Below are 20,036 nucleotides of genomic sequence, written 5' to 3'. Positions count from 1 at the left end.
ACCACAGCTTAATAGGCTTATGTAGCCATGAAACTATTGCAAATATCTGGACAGCTGCAAAAACAAACCACACGAATCTTCATGTGAACAGTGGTTCTCAAACTGTGGTATGCATACCCCCAGGGGTACATGAAAGATTTGAAGGGGGTACGCGATCAGCTCAGAAGAGAAATGTCGAGAATACCCACACGACAACATTTTTGCTGCAGGTGTGTAGAGCACACTTCATAGCTTTAACTCAAGAGGAAAATAAGGCTGATTTTGTCACCGACACACTTGTCTTTGTTTCATATGTTTTGAAATAAAATATTCATTCCAAATATTTATCCATCTCATTCTTCAAATCAAAAACCCACGAACATTTGTTAAAGTGTAAAAACATTACTAGTACGACTGGGAACAGTACCAAAATAGATTAAATTTGGAGACGAATCTCTGCTTGAAAGTTTCAAGTGAACAAACCAGACATCAAGAACTGTTAGAAAGTTATGATTAGGTTAAATGACCTGAATAAGGGGGCAGTTGCCACCGAAACGTCGTCTACGACAACTATATACTCACTTTACGTAAGTAAATTAACTAATTTCGAATTTATGCTTATATAAGATAGTGAGTAAGTCGCACAGAACCAAAAAATGAATTCAGCAATCTATACAGGTGAAAAAGTGAGAGAATTTCAGAAAGTTAGGATTAGGTTAAATGACCTGAAGAAGGGGGCAGTTGCCACCAAAACGTCATCTACGACAACTATATACTCACTTTACGTAAGTAAATGAACTAATTTCAAATTTATGCTTATGTCAGGCTATGCAGGCACATCATTATCACTAAAAACTCTGAAGATTTACAACAAAACTCCAAAATTGAATTTGACAAATTGTTTACAAACTTATTTTTGTTCTTAATTTTTTCAATAACTCTGAAAAAAATACATGAAAATTACAGTTTATTTTACATTTGTTAGCACACATGTTTCACATTTTAATTTTTGTAACTAGGCATAAAGATTGTAAATGTAGGAACACCCAATAAAATAATAAATATAGGATTCTAATGTTTACTTGTTTACCATCTTTACACATATAGCCCAAATGTGATTTTGCTGGCTCCCGTGACAGAGTGGTTATCACATCATGCTACGACGTCAGGGGTCCTGGGTTCGAATCCCAGCCTGGGCATGGATATTTGCGAGTGTCCATTCAACAATTTCATTATGTCATCACTCATCGCACCTTCTCAAATTAGCCAAAGGTGGCACAAAAAGCAAAGTAAAATAAAGCAAATCAATAAACCGAATGCGATTTTTCTCTATTGCAGATACCTGCCTCCAACATATCAAAAACTCCATATCAAAAGAATTCTCCAAAACCCACTATTCTGACAAAATTTAAGGGGGAGGGGTACATTAAATGTTTAGTTACGTCTAAAAGGTACAATAACATTTCTTTAACGGTAAAAATAAGAATATATTGTATCAACAAAAAAATATTGGAATCAACAAATGGTTTACATCGCCCCGCATTCATTCATTCACACACTCTCTCTCTCTCTCTCTCTCTCTCTCACTCACTCACTCACTCACTCACATATGCCTCTAGAAGGCATTCCGAGCAGATGTGGTTTTTAAAAATTTGGAATATCATAGCAGTTTTCGAAACGATAGGAAATTTTGAAAAGTGATTCACTGGCATTGTTCAAAGGTCCAGCTGAGCTTCAAGCTTCTCCGTACCATTAACATTCCAACTAGCAAAATCTAACAGGATGAAAATTCAATATTTAAGTATGGAAAAAAACAATCAACTCATGGAAACTGTGATACTACCATAATCTTAATATGACAGGTAATATGCCTGGGCGAATCAAACCCTAGCCAGGTCAATGTTTCAAGAAACTGTAATAATATTTCTCGTTTCCTGGATATAGACAGTCCTCTAATGGAGAAATGATACTTACTTTTAGGTAAAGGAGACTCAGACCAGGCCACATCATCTGGCCTTTGTCGTTTATGACCATTCCTCTCGTGTATGATTTTCTTCTCCTCTGCTTCAGTAAATTCATCAAATCTGCTGTATTGTCCAACAGAATTCTGATCAAGAGCATCAAGTTCATCTGTACAGGTAATAAAGGAACACAGAGTCGAAATTTACTTATTTTTAAATAAAAGCATCTAGTATGCGACAATAAAATTAATGAAGCGAGTAGAAAAGATTAATATATCACAGCATATATCTAGTCTCCATGAAAATGTGCCACACCAAAAAAATAATTCACATTCAACTCTATTACAACCAAATTAAAAGATCAAGGGAGATTCCAGACTAAAGCAACATGCGACATCACTTGAGAATGAGCCAATCATGTTTCACACTATAGTAGCATGACAGGCCACATAAGCCTGCGTTTGACGTGAAATTATTAAGCAGCACATGTCAACCCTCCGTAACCCATGCCACAATCTCTAAATTTTGAATTATTTTCCTTACCAGCGCAATAATGGTCGAGAAAGCACTAGGTACACTATTTCCACAAAAACATAGAGGCATTCACGCCTTTTTCTGACATTCTTTCAGTTGCTTACAAGCCTTTGAAGTGACCGGCCCCCTTTACGTGGGCAGCACTGAGTACCATGTGCGGGAATGTTGCCTACCTTAATCACAGAATGCCAACCATGATTTTGGCACAAATAAGAATAATAAAATTACAGTTGGTATGTTGTTCGGAATGCAAATTATTTGTATTCAGAAACCATTGCAGTATGCATTCAAAATGTCCGAGTTGTCAAAATAACGATATTGAAAAGGGACAACATTCGGTTCCCTTGATTTGAGTCAGTATGTCTTGTTTTTACGTATATCTCATAAAAGTAGGAGAAACATATTGAGATTTGAACATTTTAAAAATATTTTGTAAGTTTCCTTGAGTTGTATTTTACACATTTGATTGCTTTTTCTGAGACAGTAGGATTTTGACTGATAATTTTGGAACAAATAGTTCCTTTCTAAGCCCATATATGTTGTAAGATTTGAAATTGTTTTGAAAAATATGTTGAAAATTTGTGAAAAGTTGAATCTTTTTAAAACAAATTCATTGACAATTTTGTGAATGGGGAGCCCATTTTTTAGTTCATTCCTTGTATGGCAAAGTTTTAATTATTTTTAGAATAATATTTTGGTGTATTTGCTTCAAGAGTCTAAGCTTGTAATTCTATGAGATACTTCCTCTCATTTCTTTTAATAGCTAATAAAAATGTCTGAAATGGACATATTTGCGCTCATATATATATTTCGTCTGATATCTCCAGTAAATTATATTGTACTTCAACATCGATTTGCATCAATAATTCACGTAAATAAAGTTGGTTTTGATGGGGTGGCACTCGCAGGACATTTGTGCTACTATGAGAATATGGATGATGGAGGGTTAAGAGCATGAGGAACGGTTTCCATGATGCTCCTCTGCCAGCAGCAGCTGGAATCACTGTTGCCAACTTAGTTTTTTGGAGCCAGATCCGGCTCTCTTGTGCACTTGTTTCTCTGCCCCCGTGCCCAACTATGATGGCTCCGGCCCACATAGACTAGCTTTTGCCATGAGTATACATTTTGCGCATGACGTGATATTGTTATGATGGCTGCATCACCGCACCTGCTTCTTACCTCCCCCGCTATTATTTTCATAGTCTCTCATGTCGTGTCTTTTTTTCAGTAGCAAAGCCCATTCAGACGATATTGAAATAAATGCACAACTGGTGAAAAACCGTAACTCTTCCCTTTAATATGCAAATTGCAACCACTAACTTCAAACTCTTGTGTCACTTGTTTCCTGAATATAAGCAGTTCTCTAATGGAGAAATTATACTTACTTTTAGGTAAAGGAGACTCAGTCCAGGCCACATCATGTGGCCTTTGTCGTTTATGACCTTTCCTCTCATGTACAACTTTCTTCTCTGCTGCTTCAGAAAAATCATCTAATCTGCTATGTTGTTCAACAGGATTCTGATCAAGAGTTTCAAGTTCATCTATACGGGTAATAAAGAAACATCGAGTTGAAATTTATTTCACGTTGTCATGTTAAACATAAAGATAAAATGATTAGTGAACAGTTTTAGTAAAATTTCTGAAAATCATGTTCAATAGAGCTCACAATAATAGCCCGTGAGAGCCTGGGCCTATCTACTGACTGCCAGCCTCACTCCCATCTGATCCTACTCACTCACTCACCCGAGGTTATGGGATGACGTGTGGTCAGCATGACCATGGTCATTGTTGTAGGTTCCATGACCGGGTTACGCTACTCACTCATAGCTACCGAATTTAATCACAATGGTGGTGTGTGGCAAGCGGTTCCATGCACAGGCCAAAATCTCAGGAGAAAAGTAGTTAGCCTCCCTGTGCATGTCCCGCAGCCCAAGCCCAAAGTATGACACCTTAGACAGCATGGACAGGGTGCGGGACAGATATCACAATACTGCCGTTAAATCAATGGAAGTACTTTTTTTTAGGGGGGGCGTTATTTCCACTTAGCATTCACCCATCCCTCATAAGGTGAATGTTTTTGGTAAAGATCAAGTGCACTGCACTATACTATGAAGGCACAGAGATAGTGTGCAGGTGGGACTCCACACATTCTCGATCTCAGTCATGGTGGAAGTGGTGTGATCAATACCACACTCCAAGTAATACAATATTGGTAGAGTTTTGCAAAGGCTATGAATTACAACACATGATTCATTGTGTGATTGATTCTTACATTATAAGACTATGAAATAAACTAAACCTATTCAGCACGAATAACAATGAAAATAATTACATTTAATGCTTCTATTAACATCCTAACTACCAATAGAAAAAATGATCATTCAATTGTTAACATTAATTTTTGCTCCATGTAAATAATTTACAAAGAGTTCAGATCCCACTTAAAATAACAGTTTACTTACAGACCCGATTAATGTGCACTTCAAATTCTATTAGCATCAGTCAATAATTGAATTGGTCACATGAACAATGATGTAACCAACAGTTTTGGCAACAGAGATGTATAGTTGGAGAAAAATTGTCTTTGGCATCGAGAATATAGCAATGACATCTTTTATGAGCAGATGGAAACTTCCCATTTGAGAAAAATAAGAAAGAAACATGGCTGACTGCTGTGCTGTTTCTATGGCATTTGGTTTTTGTTCGATACAGTTCTGTTCATGTGACTGATTCAATTATACACACTTTTGCTGTAATTTTCTTCAGGTTGTTGGACTGTTTACTGTGTGTACATTTGTTGCAGCTTCAGCATGTATTTGACCATCAATCATTTCTTTTTTTGTTGTTGCAGGTGTTGCATGTGGCATGCCGCTCTCCGGGTGCAACAAGAACAGAGAGCAGCATTTTTTGTGGTTCAAAGGTGTATCAGGGGCTGAAATCCACCAAATGCGAGTAACTAATGTGCAGATGACTTGCCACTTTGATCATCACTCATCACACAAGCAGAATCATTGCACAATGTTGTTGCCAGTACTGGATGTGAATGAACATCCTGCTCCTCCATTGTTTTGAACACACTGCACCATGATACACCACTTTACCCATATCGTGATCTAAGCCTTTGGTGGATTTCAGTCCCTTGGTATACCTTCACACCACCCAAAATGAATCACCGCTTGCTGTTCTCTGGTGCAAATGGAAAGTGGAGTAACAATGTTTACCCTGCAACAAGGAAAGAAAATGAGTTATGAAGGTCAAATATGCACTACAGCAATGACAATTCCATTCACATGCACAGGAAGCAGTACAGCTAACCTACAGAAAATTGAAAGATTAAATGGGTTACCCTTTCTTTTACAGATCTAATAAAAAGTAGCATTACTTTTATTGAAGAATTTGCTTGCTAAAATCAAACTATAATTTGTATCAACAAATTAAGAAGATGGACCCCTCTCCAATTTCCTTCATATTTGACATACTTACTAATTGAGGCCTGCTAATGACGAATCTGAAGTTAAAATATGTTGGAAACGTCTAGAAATTGCAAAATATTTGCGAACCATTGACACTAGCCCCACGAACCATTAACATGTGGTTAGATTAGTTTCGGTTAGGCAAACATAGTTAAAATTTGGTGTCGTGGTAGTATCAGGATCTAGAAATTGCAAAATAATTGCGAACCATTGACACTAGCCCCACGAACCATTGACGTGTGGTTATGTTAGCCAAACATAGTTAAAATTTGGTGTCGTGGTAGCATCAGGAATATATATATTTCCTTGTGAAACAAAAAAATTCGCGAAAATAGAAGTTTTCCATTCCGAAAACTAACGCCTTATTTTCGCTTATTTTGCAATTCCTAAATGTTTCCGACAACTTTTAACTTCAGATTCGTGATTAGGAGGCCTCAATTAGTGAGTATACCAAATATGAAGAAAATCGGAGGGGTGTCCGGTTATCTTAAGTCGTTCCTCAACAGACTTAGTTACCGAAATTAAAAACTTACTATTGTCATCACTCTGAATGCAAGCTTCTACAACTTGCAGCAGTGCATTCAGTGGATCTCCATCCATGATCAATCAGCCACTAAAATAGCAAAGAAAGAAATTATTCACGAACTTCAGAATCAAAATTATAAAAGTCACATTACATTATACCTGATTGCTGTATTTTGAATTTGTGTCATTTAGGATTGCTTTTCTGCCATTTTTGGCTAACTGCAATCATGAGGATGAGTGATATGATGAAATCGATAAAGGGACACTCACAATGAACACCCATGTGGGGATTTCAACATGGAAACTCTGGTGGAGGCATTAGAAGTCGACCACTCAATGTGTTTGGCTATAACTGGTTAAGTAATGACAAAAACTAAGCTTATAGAATTTTACTCTATGGTGGGGGAAAAAATACCTAACCGGAGTATCTACCTTCAGACAAAGGTGGAGCAAAGCTTGAATTCATAAACTCCAACAACCAAGTCAGCCAAAGCTGGCAACATCTGTTTGAGAACTCAAGCCATGTCCAGCTAGCACTGCCCACTACTGGTTCCGTGACGTCCTGGTGACGTATCCGGCTTACTTGGCTTGTAAGATTTGAAAGCTGTTCTCGATGCAATTGAGTTGGCTGACTGCAGACAAAAGTGGGCAGAAAACGTGTTGCAGCAGCTACCTTCAACCACCAAGACAGCAATCATTTAATTGGTGCCTTTGTAAATCAGAAGACAACTGAAGGGAAAAATGTAGTTAATATTTCTTTTTAAATTCTTTTCATGGATGAATGTGATGTATGTATGGTAAAAATATGTAAAAAAATGAGAGCTTTATGCGGGGACAAGGCCTGAAAAATTCCAACCTTAGACCACCCACCTTGGGTCTTCTGCGTGGCAGTTCGATGTCCTACTGACTACACCACCATGGATCCTACTGCAATAGCGGGGGGGGGGGGGGGGGTCACTGTAATATATTTTAAAGCTGCTTCATTTACCTTAATTCAATGTTATTAGTTGGTGTCACGCTACTAAACTAAATTCAGTATACAATAAAATACTATAATAAAAACCCATAATGTAACAGCCCATGTCTACCAACTGATTGCCAGCCTATCCAACCAGCTACCGGGTGTGGTGTGGAGTCAGTACGATGAACTCCAGTCATCGTCATAGGTTTCCTTGACCAGGTTATGCTACTCATTTGTAGCTCCCCAATTTCCTTACAATGGTGAGTGGCCAACAGTACCATATACAAGCTGAAATATCTGGAGAAAAGCTTCTCCTTCCCCCAGGAGACTCAAACCTGCATGCATCCCCTAGCCAGAGCCCAAACCTTGTGCCTTAGACTGCACAGTCAAGATACAGGACACAATAAAATATTTTTTTTAAAAAATAATTATTTTCAATATGTATTATGACATTAAGTTAGTTGTTGATTGTTTTGGTTATTTCCTGTGTCAATTTCTACAACATCAACATTTTCTATAAATGTAGCAGAGCTTTATAAAGAGGCAAGATTTTGTGCCATATACACCTAATACTACTTCCAAAGGCAAGTGAACTGCTGTTGCACATGCATCAGCTCAAGTGTCATGCAATCAGATGATCTGATTACGACGCTGTTCATAAACTACAGATTGGGACAGCTTCAATCATGACGTCAACGTGAATGCATAAGTCTTTCATAACACATGGGCTGACTTGGCTGGAGTTTGAGAACACACGAAAAGTGTGTTAGCTCTCTCTCTCCCCATGTCACTGAAGACATACCATGAATATGTTTACATATATCAATAACTGTAGTCATTTACATGGAATTTCTATACATTATTAATTGACCAAGAAATTTCCAAGATAGATCACAATAGTTAACACAAATATTTTTGTTGCAAATGTAGACAGTTGCCAAAATTTATCCAATTATATAAGATAAGAACTTTCAATTAGTGAAAATTATTGTTACAGTTAGACACTACCACCCTGTGAAGAAATTGCATATAATGCAATTTCTGTTTAAAGATTGAATAAAAGCTAGAAAATCCAACAAAACTACAGTACAGTTTTCATTCATAATATGGTGCACTATGAAATGCATTACAAGATACCCACACCCTGTGCAGCAGGATGACAATGCTGTGGAAGTTGCCCAACTCGCGAAGTCTATCCATGATGTCACAAGCTCAGTTACCATGTTAGTAGTTCATGAACTGTGTGGTGATACGTTATTTGTTCTTTCAAATTAAAAATAAAGCACTATAAAGTGTAATAAGTCCTCCTCCATGGCCGTGCGGACTAAGGCACCTTGCTTTGGATGGCAGCTGCAGGACGGCATGGGTTCGATCCTGGGTTCAGTCTCCGGGAATTATCAGCCTGTGTATAGGGCTAGTGGCAACCCACCATCGTGAGGAAATTGGGGACCTACAAGTGAGTACCGTCATCCGGTCTCGAAAATCTCCTATAACAGCTGGGGGTTCGACGTTCTGACCCCACGTCACCCCATTATCGGTTGAAGAACTCCACACCTCTAAGCCAAGCGTCAGGTTAACTTTGAAGCAGGTTTTGGCATATGTAGATCCAAACGTGCGCGCAGAATAAAGTTCCACTGAGACGGGTTCTATTCCGACACAACTGCATACTTGCAAGAAAACAGTTATTTAATTTGTAAAATACAGGCAAAATAATACATCTATTAGCAGGTGTGGACTTTTGATCGATTGCAATCACTGTGCAGACAAACTTGGATCCGGAGATTCGCCAACTGGAGTTTGTATTGCGCTGAGGAATCGCTGAAGACCAAGTGCGAGTCGGGCAAGACTGAGTACGTTGCAGAGCGCGTGGAATCCGTGATACCAGTGTTGCACATCCCACTATTTTAACCCTATGTTTGTTGTGATTAATAATCGTGCTATACAGCGGCGAGAATGGCTGAATCGAGGTCTGTTCAGTGAGTGTTATTGTGGGCTTCATCCGAAGGGAAAAGCTCTTCAAATCAAGCAAGTTGTTTAAAATACATAATCATCCTTACGGAAACAAGATCAAAGTAAAACAGGGCGTGAGGTGATTTGCCATCAATGTGCACAAGAACAGTATCCCGGGTGTTGAATGATTTGCAGTTTGAGTTTAGAAAGAGGAAACGATTGTTTGTTGTTTGATGACAAAAGAATGTCCTCTGTATTAAAAGATATCCCCGTGAGAAGAAACATGTTTATTATTTGGACCAGACGTGCTTTAACTCGGCCAGGGGAGGGGCGGGGCCGTACATTGAATTTTTTTTATATACCACCCTGCAAAACCACAGCCAGGGCTGAAGAAACCGATGCGAAAGGGAGAGGGGAAGGGGGAGGGGCGGGGCCGTACATTGATTTTTTTTATATACCACCCTGCAAAACCACAGCCAGGGCTGAAGAAACTGATGCGAAAGAGAGAGGGGAAGGGGGAGGCTTATTATTTAACCCACTAGCAGCTTAAAGGCTTTGTTGAAGGTGCATATTTACTGTTCCATGCAAAGAAAGGGAAGAATGATTAGCAAGAAATGGACAGACCAAGATTTGAATCCTGGTTTAGTGAAGTGATTCGTAAATTGAAACCAGAGTAATAGCAGCAGACAATGCAATAACAAATCATGCTTTTTTTTTTGCTGGTATAACTTGAAGTGCGTGTGTCTTACAGTAACCAAGTTTTTCATAAATGTATTTTTTTATAAATTAAAAACAATAATTTCTCATTCAATTCAAGAAGGTCTATCGTTGTTTACTTATATCTTTGTTTATTTTCATTTTTGAGGGCTTGAAATATACACACTTGCTCATGGGCATCCGGAAAGAGGGCGAGGGGGCCCTGGCCCCCCCTGGAAAATGAAAATCAACCATAAATTATGTATTTCACACATAAAATTTCATTTTAGCCACAATAATATGTGTTAATTATTGCATTAACACCATAAATTCAAATTTAAGCAATGTTTTTTAGGGAACTACACTCTTTGGGGGAAAATGTGACTTGTTTGCCCCCCTGGAAAAAAATACCTTCCTTTCCCCTCCCTGAAAAAATCCTCCGGACGTCCATGCACATGCTCTCATGTTTCAAAGATATTTCGCATTTATATTAAGTAATGACACATTTTTAAAATAATTTATGCGCCGAAAGTACTTCTAAAATGTTACGTTTCAGGAGACAAAAAGAAACAAAAATACATTCCGCTTGACATGCTTGCAGGTTTTGATGTGTTGTGCGGTTGGCAATACTGTGGATTTTCTCAGTGTCTGTGATGTAAGCAGCTCGGCGGTTGAGGCAAGACTGGCACGGAAGATTTTGAGCTCAGTTCTCGCGTGGATTGCTACATAAAACCTGCTGCAAACTTAGCCTGACGTGCGGCTAAGGTAGGATTGTGGAGGGAGACTGGCAGTCGGGAAATAGGCCAAGGCCCTTCGAGGGCTGTCATGCCATGGATTTCTATTATTATTATAAAGTGTAATAAAAAGAAAATGAAGTTAAGAATAATGTTTACCAAAAAAAAACATCATGCTTGAATCTGTTCAATGAGGTATGCTGGTGAAACAAGAAGGGAGTGCAAACCCAGGCCTCAGTTCCTTTATCCTCAACTGTAGTGCATGTTCCAGTGCAGGTGTCCTTCTGTACACCCATGAGAAAGTGGAAAATTGTGCATGGATTATGAAAAATGTGTTTCATATAAACATCATTTATTGTTTTTAGCTTGCGGAGTAATTAGTGATTTTATGTGGTATAATTTATGACAGCATGACATAGTTGCTAACTCCATATGACGTGAACTACATGTAGGTAGTTACGTGTAACATGTGCGTGTATAAAATATAATCTGCAACTCAGCTGTGGCTTGTTATCTTCTGGTACTGTGCTTATCATTCAGGTGAAGCTTGGAAACATGTTCGCAAGGCTGAAATTGTCCGATTGTTCTATAATTTTACAAATCTATGAATTGGACTGTCAGGTTTGATGTTATTAATAATTTCATGCTACTCCTTGAATTTGCACATATTTTGCTCATGTAGAATAAAATTGGCCTTTTTAAAATGTGATTAGGGATACGAGGAATTGGACATACTTCACGGATAAATATTTCACTTATTTGTGGTTTCCGCATAGTGATATAAGTTTTAGGCTACATAAAAAATGTGCCATTTGGCACAATTTGCCTCTGCAACCATGTACTGGGAAGTGCACATTTTCAAGGTATATACATCAATTTGTGACCGATTTTCTTGCATATTTGAATCTTTTCTTTTTTTTCAAAAGGAATTTCTTGTGTGACTATAGTAATGTGACACTTATGCAAATTTAGGAATTTTAGGTTCGATGCCTAAGTGTGCACAGTGCTACGTTTTGGTAAAATGTGAACTTGTCCAATTTTTCTTTGATCATGCCCACTTGCAATTTCAGACCACTCAAAATTTCCTGTCCAATGACTTTCAATTGTCGATTTTAAGTGTTCAATTCAACGATTTGTTCGTGATTTATTTGATCATGCACAAACAGCTTGATACAAAAAAAGGTGAATTTTTTGAGGGTGTACAGTCAGTCACCAGCCCCTCAGAAACTGCTTTCTGATCAAAAACAACTTGCAAAACAAATATGTTTAGGTCAGGGCATGAAATTTCAAGTTTGAAATCAGTCGCCGGACTAAAATCTTTGGTCGCCACTATTTTATATTGATAAATAATAAAAATATGAGCAATTATTAAATATTAATGTTTGTGTAGCGCTGTCGTTCTGCACTGAAGTACCACTTATCAATTGCAGCTGCTGGGTCAAACTCTGACAGGGAGGATGGCGGGGGGGGGGGGGTTCCCTTTACGGAAACTCTGAGCAAATCATCCAGTGTCTCAGTCTTCAGAGAGTTCCTGTAAGTAGTGTTGAGTCTGTTGTGACAGCTGAAACCTCCCTCACATGAGGCTATGTTCACTGGTAGAACAGCACAAAATGTCAAAATCTGGAGCAAGTTGGGGAATCTTGCTGAACACTCTGCACTGTGGATCTTCTCCAGCGTCTGATTCAAAGCTGGAGAAGGAAACAAAAGTTTGTATTCTGTCCACTCTGCTGACAGAACATCCATTTTCTCATTATAAAGGATCGGGTTAAAGTATATGCAGATCTTCTTTATTTCTTCTATCCCAAACTGAAGATTATTTTCTATGGGAGGCCAACCCAAGGTGTCGAAAACATGCAGAGATGCAATCGCATCTGTTGACATAGACGGCAATGTTTCTGTGATGTACACCTTCGCATTGTTAATTAAGTTTCCTCTAATAGTCTGAAACTCTTGCACATCCCTGATCTTCCCTGAAATGGATACATGGTCCAAGAAATCTTGTTCGCTTGGTCCAACATTAGATTCCAGGTCAGCCAAAACTGAAATACAGTGTTCAATTCTTATTTTCAGAGATGAAATCAAAAGATTCTTCTTTTGTAGTGCCACGCTTAAAGGGTTCAATTTCCCGTAGAAATCCAAAAGGAAGTACAGAAGCTTAACAAATTTAAATTGCTTCAAACTTTTCAGCAAATCCTTAGCTTTAGCGCCATCATTGTCTTTTCTATGGGCCACCTGTTCAAGATGGGTCACAACAGCTTTGCATGATTGCAAGAGAGCTCTATTTGCATGTTCTCTGCTGGCTAACCACCTAATAGTGTGTATATCACTCAGTTTTAGAATTTCTTCTATAACTTCTGCCGTTTCTCTCAAGAGGTGAAGTCTTGAGGCATGTTTGACACACATTTGAAACAACGAAATTTTAGTCGCCAGCGCAAAACTTTTGGTCGCCAATGGCGACCTGGCGACCGGAAATTTCGCGCCCTGGTTTAGGTTCTTTGTTTCTCAGCTGAAACACTCGCATGAATACTCATGAGTCACCACTATCTGAAGCATTGTCTTTTCATGTGGATAACATTGTATACACAAGCATGAGAGGAAAGACGCATAAAGATACTACCAAAATCAAACCTAACAATCCTACCATCTCTAAATGTATAAATAGTAACACTGTGCGCATGCACGAGCATAATTATAATGGTAAAAGCACCTAACCTGATCAACCTTATCTACTCATGGGAGCATATAGGAATGGAATTACAACTTAATGTGATGGATGAAGGAAGAATTACAAACACAAGCCCAGCAGAGGATTAACCTGACTGTGGGTGCAGACAGCACAGATTCGTTAGCTTGCTAAAAGGCAACCCAAGGTGTTCTATGTGGGAGAGAGGTTGACATTTGCGTGACATTTACATTGAATGTAGCAGCCAACACAATACTTCACAACAGCAGCTATAATTTTACGTAATTAAGTAGTCGATAGCAATTTTCTACGTGTTCTTTCAATATATTAGTATCATGCAAAATGTTTTTAATAATAGAAAGGGGCAGGTTTTTACATGTAGGTAGTTTGGAATCAAATATCTCCATTATTTGTGTTTTCCACACATTGTAACAAAATTTGGAGCGAATTCAGAATATAGAGGATGTCTCCAATTTCGTTAATATTTGGTATACTAACTAAATTTGGCGTTCTAATCACGATTCTGTTGTTAAAATGTGTGGGTCACATGTGAAAATGGGGAAAAAAGGCGATAAAAGTTGAAAAAAAATCTTTCTTTAGAGCTGTATCGCATTGCTTTACGAACAAAATTTTAACTAAGCTTGCCTAACCTAACCTTACCAGAAATTGTTCATGGGGCTATCCGTGAATGGTTTGTGGGGCTATCCGCATAATGTAAAAATTTCTACATGTGACCCCCGCATTTTAACAACAGATTCGTGATTAGAAGGCCAAATTTAGTTAGTATACCAAACATTAACGAAATTGGAGACATTCTCTATATTGTGCAATCATACCACAATTTTATATTACGTACAACATCGAAGTCTGTCATTTAAAAAAAAATAACATAATTCCAGAGGAGACTAAAGCAGGTTAACAGCCCTGGAAGTGCTTTAGAATACTGGAAACTATTGCAGAAGTAACTTTGAAGCTTGGAGAAACTAATTAGCACATTTATAGGCTTCGCTAAGTATTACTTACAAGAAAAATTATGATTTGAAAGGCAGCTTATGTGAGCACCCATACTTGGTGTCCAGTCATCTCAGACACAGGGTTTTAGAGGCAACGCATTTTCAGAACAGCTCTGAGTTCTGTCGCTTCCATAGTCAGCGAACCTAAAATGGTCTTCTTCCTTGTGACAGCGTAGAACGACATGCTCAGAAATCATTTGTAAAAGTGATACCGAGGTGCGAGGATCTGGTGCTAGGCTTGAGCTTGCTACTGAGTGTATAGAAGTGCGATTTCATAGTGTGTTCCTCACATAAAATATGCCTCCTGTTCATTCCAAAGTTTACCGTAGAATGCTTAGGGGACAAACATGTGAAGTTGTCGCAAATGTCTTGCAATTCATGCAAGAAGAGGCTGAGAAAAATGACTTGAAGTTGCCTCTTAAAAAAGTTATTGACCGTGTTTGTGCTGCGACAGGTGTATTTTAAGTACGGTAAAATCAATTAAGAAGGAAAGTTCAGCGATTCATGCTGGATCGTCATCATACAGCACACCCCGTAGAAATAAAAATCGTCCACGGCCATGTACAGATATAGATGATTTTGACATGTGCGTTGTTTGGAGAACAATCAATGAATTTTACACCATAGACAGGCAAGTCCCAACAGTAAAATCTGTGCTTGCAAAATGAAGGAAAACCATCGGATATAAAGGGCAGGCAACCAGTTTATTGAAGATCTTCAAAAAACTTGGGTTTAGGTGGAAGAAAGTGGAAACTAATAGACGTGTGCTTATTGAGAGGAATGACATTTGGAATGTAAGGATTTCATATTTACGGGCCATCAGTAGATATCGTCGGGAAGGCCATCTATTGTATATACCGATGAAACATACATCCATAGTTCCCACATAACCACTAAAAGATGGTGCGACGATAGTCTCGGGGGCCTGGAATCTCCAATATCCAAAGGGCAGCAACAAGGGGTTCATCCCTAATGCCCTTCTGATATTTAAATCAAATCAGGAAACTGGAGACTACCACTCGGAGATGAATTCCAGCAATTACATGCGGTGGATAAGAGAAATGGTCATTCCAAATTTACCCTCAAAATTCCATCTTCATAATCGACAACGCATCCTACCACAATATTCAGAAAGAAAGATGCCCTTCGTCTAACACCAAGAAAAAGGAAATGCAAGAGTGGTTATTAAAAAACAATATACCATTTACAGACGATATGTTAAAGCCTGAACTTTACAGAATTATAAAACTGCACAAACCGAAGATGAAATCCTACATTTTAGATGAACTGATGAATGAACATGGCCACACTGTCCTTCGCTTGCCTGCATATCATCCCAATTTAAATGCTATAGAGAAAATTTGGGGCATTTCTAAACAATGGGTTGCAAATCATAATGTGACTTTCAAATTAAATGATGTGTGGGAAATGTGTAAGGATTGGTGAGGAAGAATGGGACTCATCTTGCAGCAATGTTAGAAAAAATGAGGAACAATACATTCGGACAGAGGGTTTGCTGGAACCAGAAGTAGAGCATCTTGCTTTCAGTGTTGGGGACAGTAGCAGCAGTGAGGACGATTCATTCTTGAGTGCAGAAGATTCTTGTTGCGAAATGTCAGATTCAGATTCCGAACTTGACGGCATCGAAGACCTGGAATAAATCATTGGTTTCTTCATTTGATCATATTTGCAGTATTTACAGCACATAAGGTAAGCTTATTGTATTGTTTTTGCTAGTGAGCTTTTGTTGTTGTACAATTCTGTATTGAGTCATTGTTACCCGCTGTTTTTTTGTTCACTTGCAATGCTGCTCGAGAATTGTAAACACGCGCCAACAGTCACGTGTTGCAACTCCCTCACCAGCTGATTCGATTTCTGTGCGACTCGCTTTCAACTTGTGCATAGGAAAACCTCAGAGATGTTCCAAAAACGTGTTACCTCTAGCAGATTTTTATGCAAAGTACAGAGTGGGTTTTGTGTGCGAGACCAGATGTGGGAAGCATTTAGACCTTAGTTTAATATTAAGAGCCCTAAACCTGACATGCCTAAACTACAAAAACATTTAGCAACATCCACGGACATTAAGAAGAAGGCAGCAGCAGTATATATCCAAGGAACGAGTTTACAATACCGGACCACTCTCCAATTTCTATGAAATTTCACCTACTCACTAATTGTGAACTCCTAACCACAAATCTGCATGTAATAATTGGCGGTAAAGTATGGAAATCGAGAAAAAAATGAAATAAACTATGTTCTCTTAACGTAACGTAACCCTACCATAAGAACAATAACTCCACGGAAGATGTCATTTTCCCAACATGAAGATATCAACAGGCAAGACAAGGTATAGTTCTCATAGCTAAAATATTAATTTTTCTTTGTATTTATGCTAATGGAACCTAACCTAACAGGCCTAACCTAACCTTGTAGGCATTCATCTGACGTCAGCAAGATTGTTGTGCGTAAAGGAAGACCATTAGCGAATTGCGAAAGAAAGATGATTCCGAATTGCTGTCTATAATCAATCACCGTGGTAAATCGCAAGGTTATTTTACAAGTTCTACACATAAATGTACAATTTTAACAAGTGACCGCCAAATATGAACTACAGATACGTCATCAGGACACTGAAATTAGTAAGTATGCGAAATTTTATAGAAATTGGAGAGTGGTCCAGTATTGTAAACTCATGCCTATATCCAAGACGATAATACGCAAGTGGCTGCTTGCACACAAAGAATCATATAGGAGTGTATGGAAGGGAAAAATAGCTCTCCAGACAAGACACAGTAAATAATCACTAAGACTCTACCTTACGTCTTTTTCCTATGGAATACGTGTCGTATATCATTGGAAAGCTTATTGTATAAGGAATTCAACAACGTAAATCCCAAAGCGAAGAAAAAATTCCTGGAGGAGGAAATCGATAAAAACCGATGTTGTCCGGATATGCGTAATTGAACGTACTGAGGAAATCTTTTGATGGTGAACCACATATTTAGGGGTGAAATGAGTGCTAATGGAACCTAACCTAACAGGTCTAACCTAACGTAGTGTACTCTCGTAGAATAAATAAAACTTTACAAGCAAAAATTCAAAAATGCCAAAATGCAGTTCATATTTTGCATCCCGAGGCGTGAACATATTTTACCATCCATAAATAATAAGAATATCCTCAATATGTACCATAGGCAACTACTGCATACATATTGCCTTATACATAAAATTATTACATCTGGCAAGCCGTCTTATCTGGCAGACATGTTGATCCCTCACACCAGTATTCACAGCCACCATACAAGAAATAATTTCAAATTTAACCTTCCACTCTGCAACACACAGGCATATCAGTCGTAGTTTTCATATTTTGCTGCAAAAATATGGAGTGCCCTACCCAAGACCATGTCGAGCATATCTAAAATAAAATCTTTCCGAAATGAAGTAAAGAATTTTCTTTTGGCAGAGCAGAGATTGTGTTCAAATACTATGATGTAACTTATATGTTTATGTTATGTATTTTGTCTACATATTTTTTTTAATTAATAATTTAATCATTTTATTTTATTTTTATGTTGTTGTCTTTTCACAATTTTTGTATCATTTTATCATACATTTATTACAATTACTTTATCAATAGATTTTGTAACTAAATCATACAGTTTATTGTACACTGTATTTATACTGTAATAACATATGTATAAGAAATGTAAATTTAAATGTAATCGATGATACAGGTTAGGTGGCAGAACAGCCTCAGGCTGAACCTTGCCCACGCAAATAAAGAATGTGAATTTGAACCTAACCTCGTAGGCATACCCCGTCCCCGTGAATGGTTCATGGGGTTACCCGTGCATGGTTTTTGGAGCTAATGTAAATGGTTTGTGGGGCTACCTGTGAATGGTTCGTGTGGCTACCCGTGAATGGTTAATGGGGCTATCGTGAACAGAAAGTGTAAAAAGAAAAAGGTACTTACCGGCTGTCTGCAAGCACGGTTTTGAACGATGCACTAAATTATTACTGGGGATAAACGTATTTTACACTACCTACAAGTTTTTGGAACTTGCTCTTTTTCATGCACCATACACACGCACAATGCACCGCGAATGCAAAGAAGCAATCACCACGCAGAACGAGCAAAGCACACGCATTCACAAAGCGGACACAAAGCCGAGCCTGCAGTATTGTTAACTCCCATCGGTTACCACCAAAAAGGCAATAAGGACGTAAAGTAGAGTCTAGCCTAAAAATCGAATCGTGCAAAAAATGTCTGTGTACAATGATTAATTCGGAATGAAACAATCGGAACTTGGGCCTTAAATCTCTGTGGTAAAGTTTTGACATATTTAAAAGAATTAAATTTTAAGAATCTGTGCCATCAATTTTCATTTCATTAGTAGACCAGGTTAAAAGTATGACTTGTGCATTTGCCGAGGGCACTGACATATGCAGGGATGATGGGGTTACAGCCCTCTCCAAAATAAGAAAATCTAAACTTTCAAATAAAAGCTGTAAAGAACTTTGGAAGCCCTCCTTAAAATGTTCCCGGTTACCACTTTTGTCTTTGAACAAGTTTTAAAACAAAGGTTGAAAATGGTAATTACGAAATAATTGATTGTGTATCCTGACCCCTAGGACGCAGATCTGTAATATGTACCTTAAGACTCCAGTGTTCTCCATCAAAAGAGAAAAATCCTACATACGCTAGTGGCCGAGGGTAATGTCGTACCATACTCTTGTCTGTGGTAGTTCCAAACATAACCAAAATTACTAGCATGTACTTGCAAATTGGTGCAAATCACGCTGTAGTCCAGACCTTAAAATATGGCTTTCAACCAACGTTAAATTCAAGGGTAAAAATGCCTTAATACTACTACCTTTCGAAATTAACGTGCACGTTACGCTGTTTTTAGTAATACATTAAAACATAATCACCACCACAAATTTATGAAAATTAACCATGATTAAACTAAGTATATTCGACAAGCAGTTCGTATCGTCCGACACAGATACAATTTAGCGCCAAATGAAGCCAGTGTTGCTACGTCAATCGATTCCTTTCCACTGGCAGCATCTGGCTGGGGGTGTGCGAGATGGAAAATGTTTGGCTTGGACGAGGTCGGGAAGGGAAGAAATCCAAACGTTCAATCGGAAGAATTTAAGGTTTACCATTTTGATTAAACTATTGATTTGATTCGATTTGTATGTGAGGTGGTTATTGATTGAGTTCGAGCCACTTTTTGCACAGAAAAGTTATTCGGGTCTGGGCCTACAGTTTAAAGTTGGATCCGAACCACTTTACCCACTTCCTCCACCGGGTATCGAACCTGGGACTCCTTGATTACAAGGCGACGACTTTGTATCTTGGAGGTTCCATGAGATGGTTATTATTATTGTTGTTATTATTATTATTATTATCATAATATCATTATTATAATGGACATTTCCACTCAATTTTAGAAACTACACCATGGAAAAATGACCCCTGCAAGTTGTCGCGTTTCTCTGCGTTCAGTTTGAGGCAAAA

General features: G+C 38.2%; 1 protein-coding gene across 3 annotated transcripts in view; it reads right to left on the bottom strand.

Moving 5' to 3' along the window:
• Nucleotides 1–19,560, bottom strand: part of Mcm10 (minichromosome maintenance 10 homolog) — a 69,977-nt gene extending 50,417 nt beyond the window's left edge. The window contains exons 1-4 of one of the 3 annotated variants that reach the window (XM_083113859.1): nucleotides 19,387–19,560; nucleotides 6,481–6,560; nucleotides 3,860–4,015; nucleotides 1,954–2,109 (exon numbers count right to left, since the gene is read on the bottom strand). In XM_083113859.1, the coding sequence (XP_082969985.1) occupies nucleotides 1,954–2,109; nucleotides 3,860–4,015; nucleotides 6,481–6,547 (379 nt within the window). In that variant the 5' untranslated portion in view covers nucleotides 6,548–6,560; nucleotides 19,387–19,560. Of the gene's footprint in view, nucleotides 1–1,953; nucleotides 2,110–3,859; nucleotides 4,016–6,480; nucleotides 6,561–6,904; nucleotides 7,034–19,386 lie in introns of those variants that run through there. The other 2 variants (XM_083113875.1, XM_083113868.1) reach the window with 2 other exon arrangements.
• Nucleotides 19,561–20,036: the final 476 nt, after the last annotated feature.

The sequence above is a fragment of the Lepisma saccharinum genome, chromosome 2, assembly GCF_977018435.1.
Source record: "Lepisma saccharinum chromosome 2, izLepSacc3.1, whole genome shotgun sequence".
NCBI lineage: Eukaryota > Metazoa > Arthropoda > Insecta > Zygentoma > Lepismatidae > Lepisma > Lepisma saccharinum.
The sequence above is the reverse complement of the archived record's forward strand: the minus strand, read 5'-3'. Positions and strand labels throughout refer to the sequence as shown.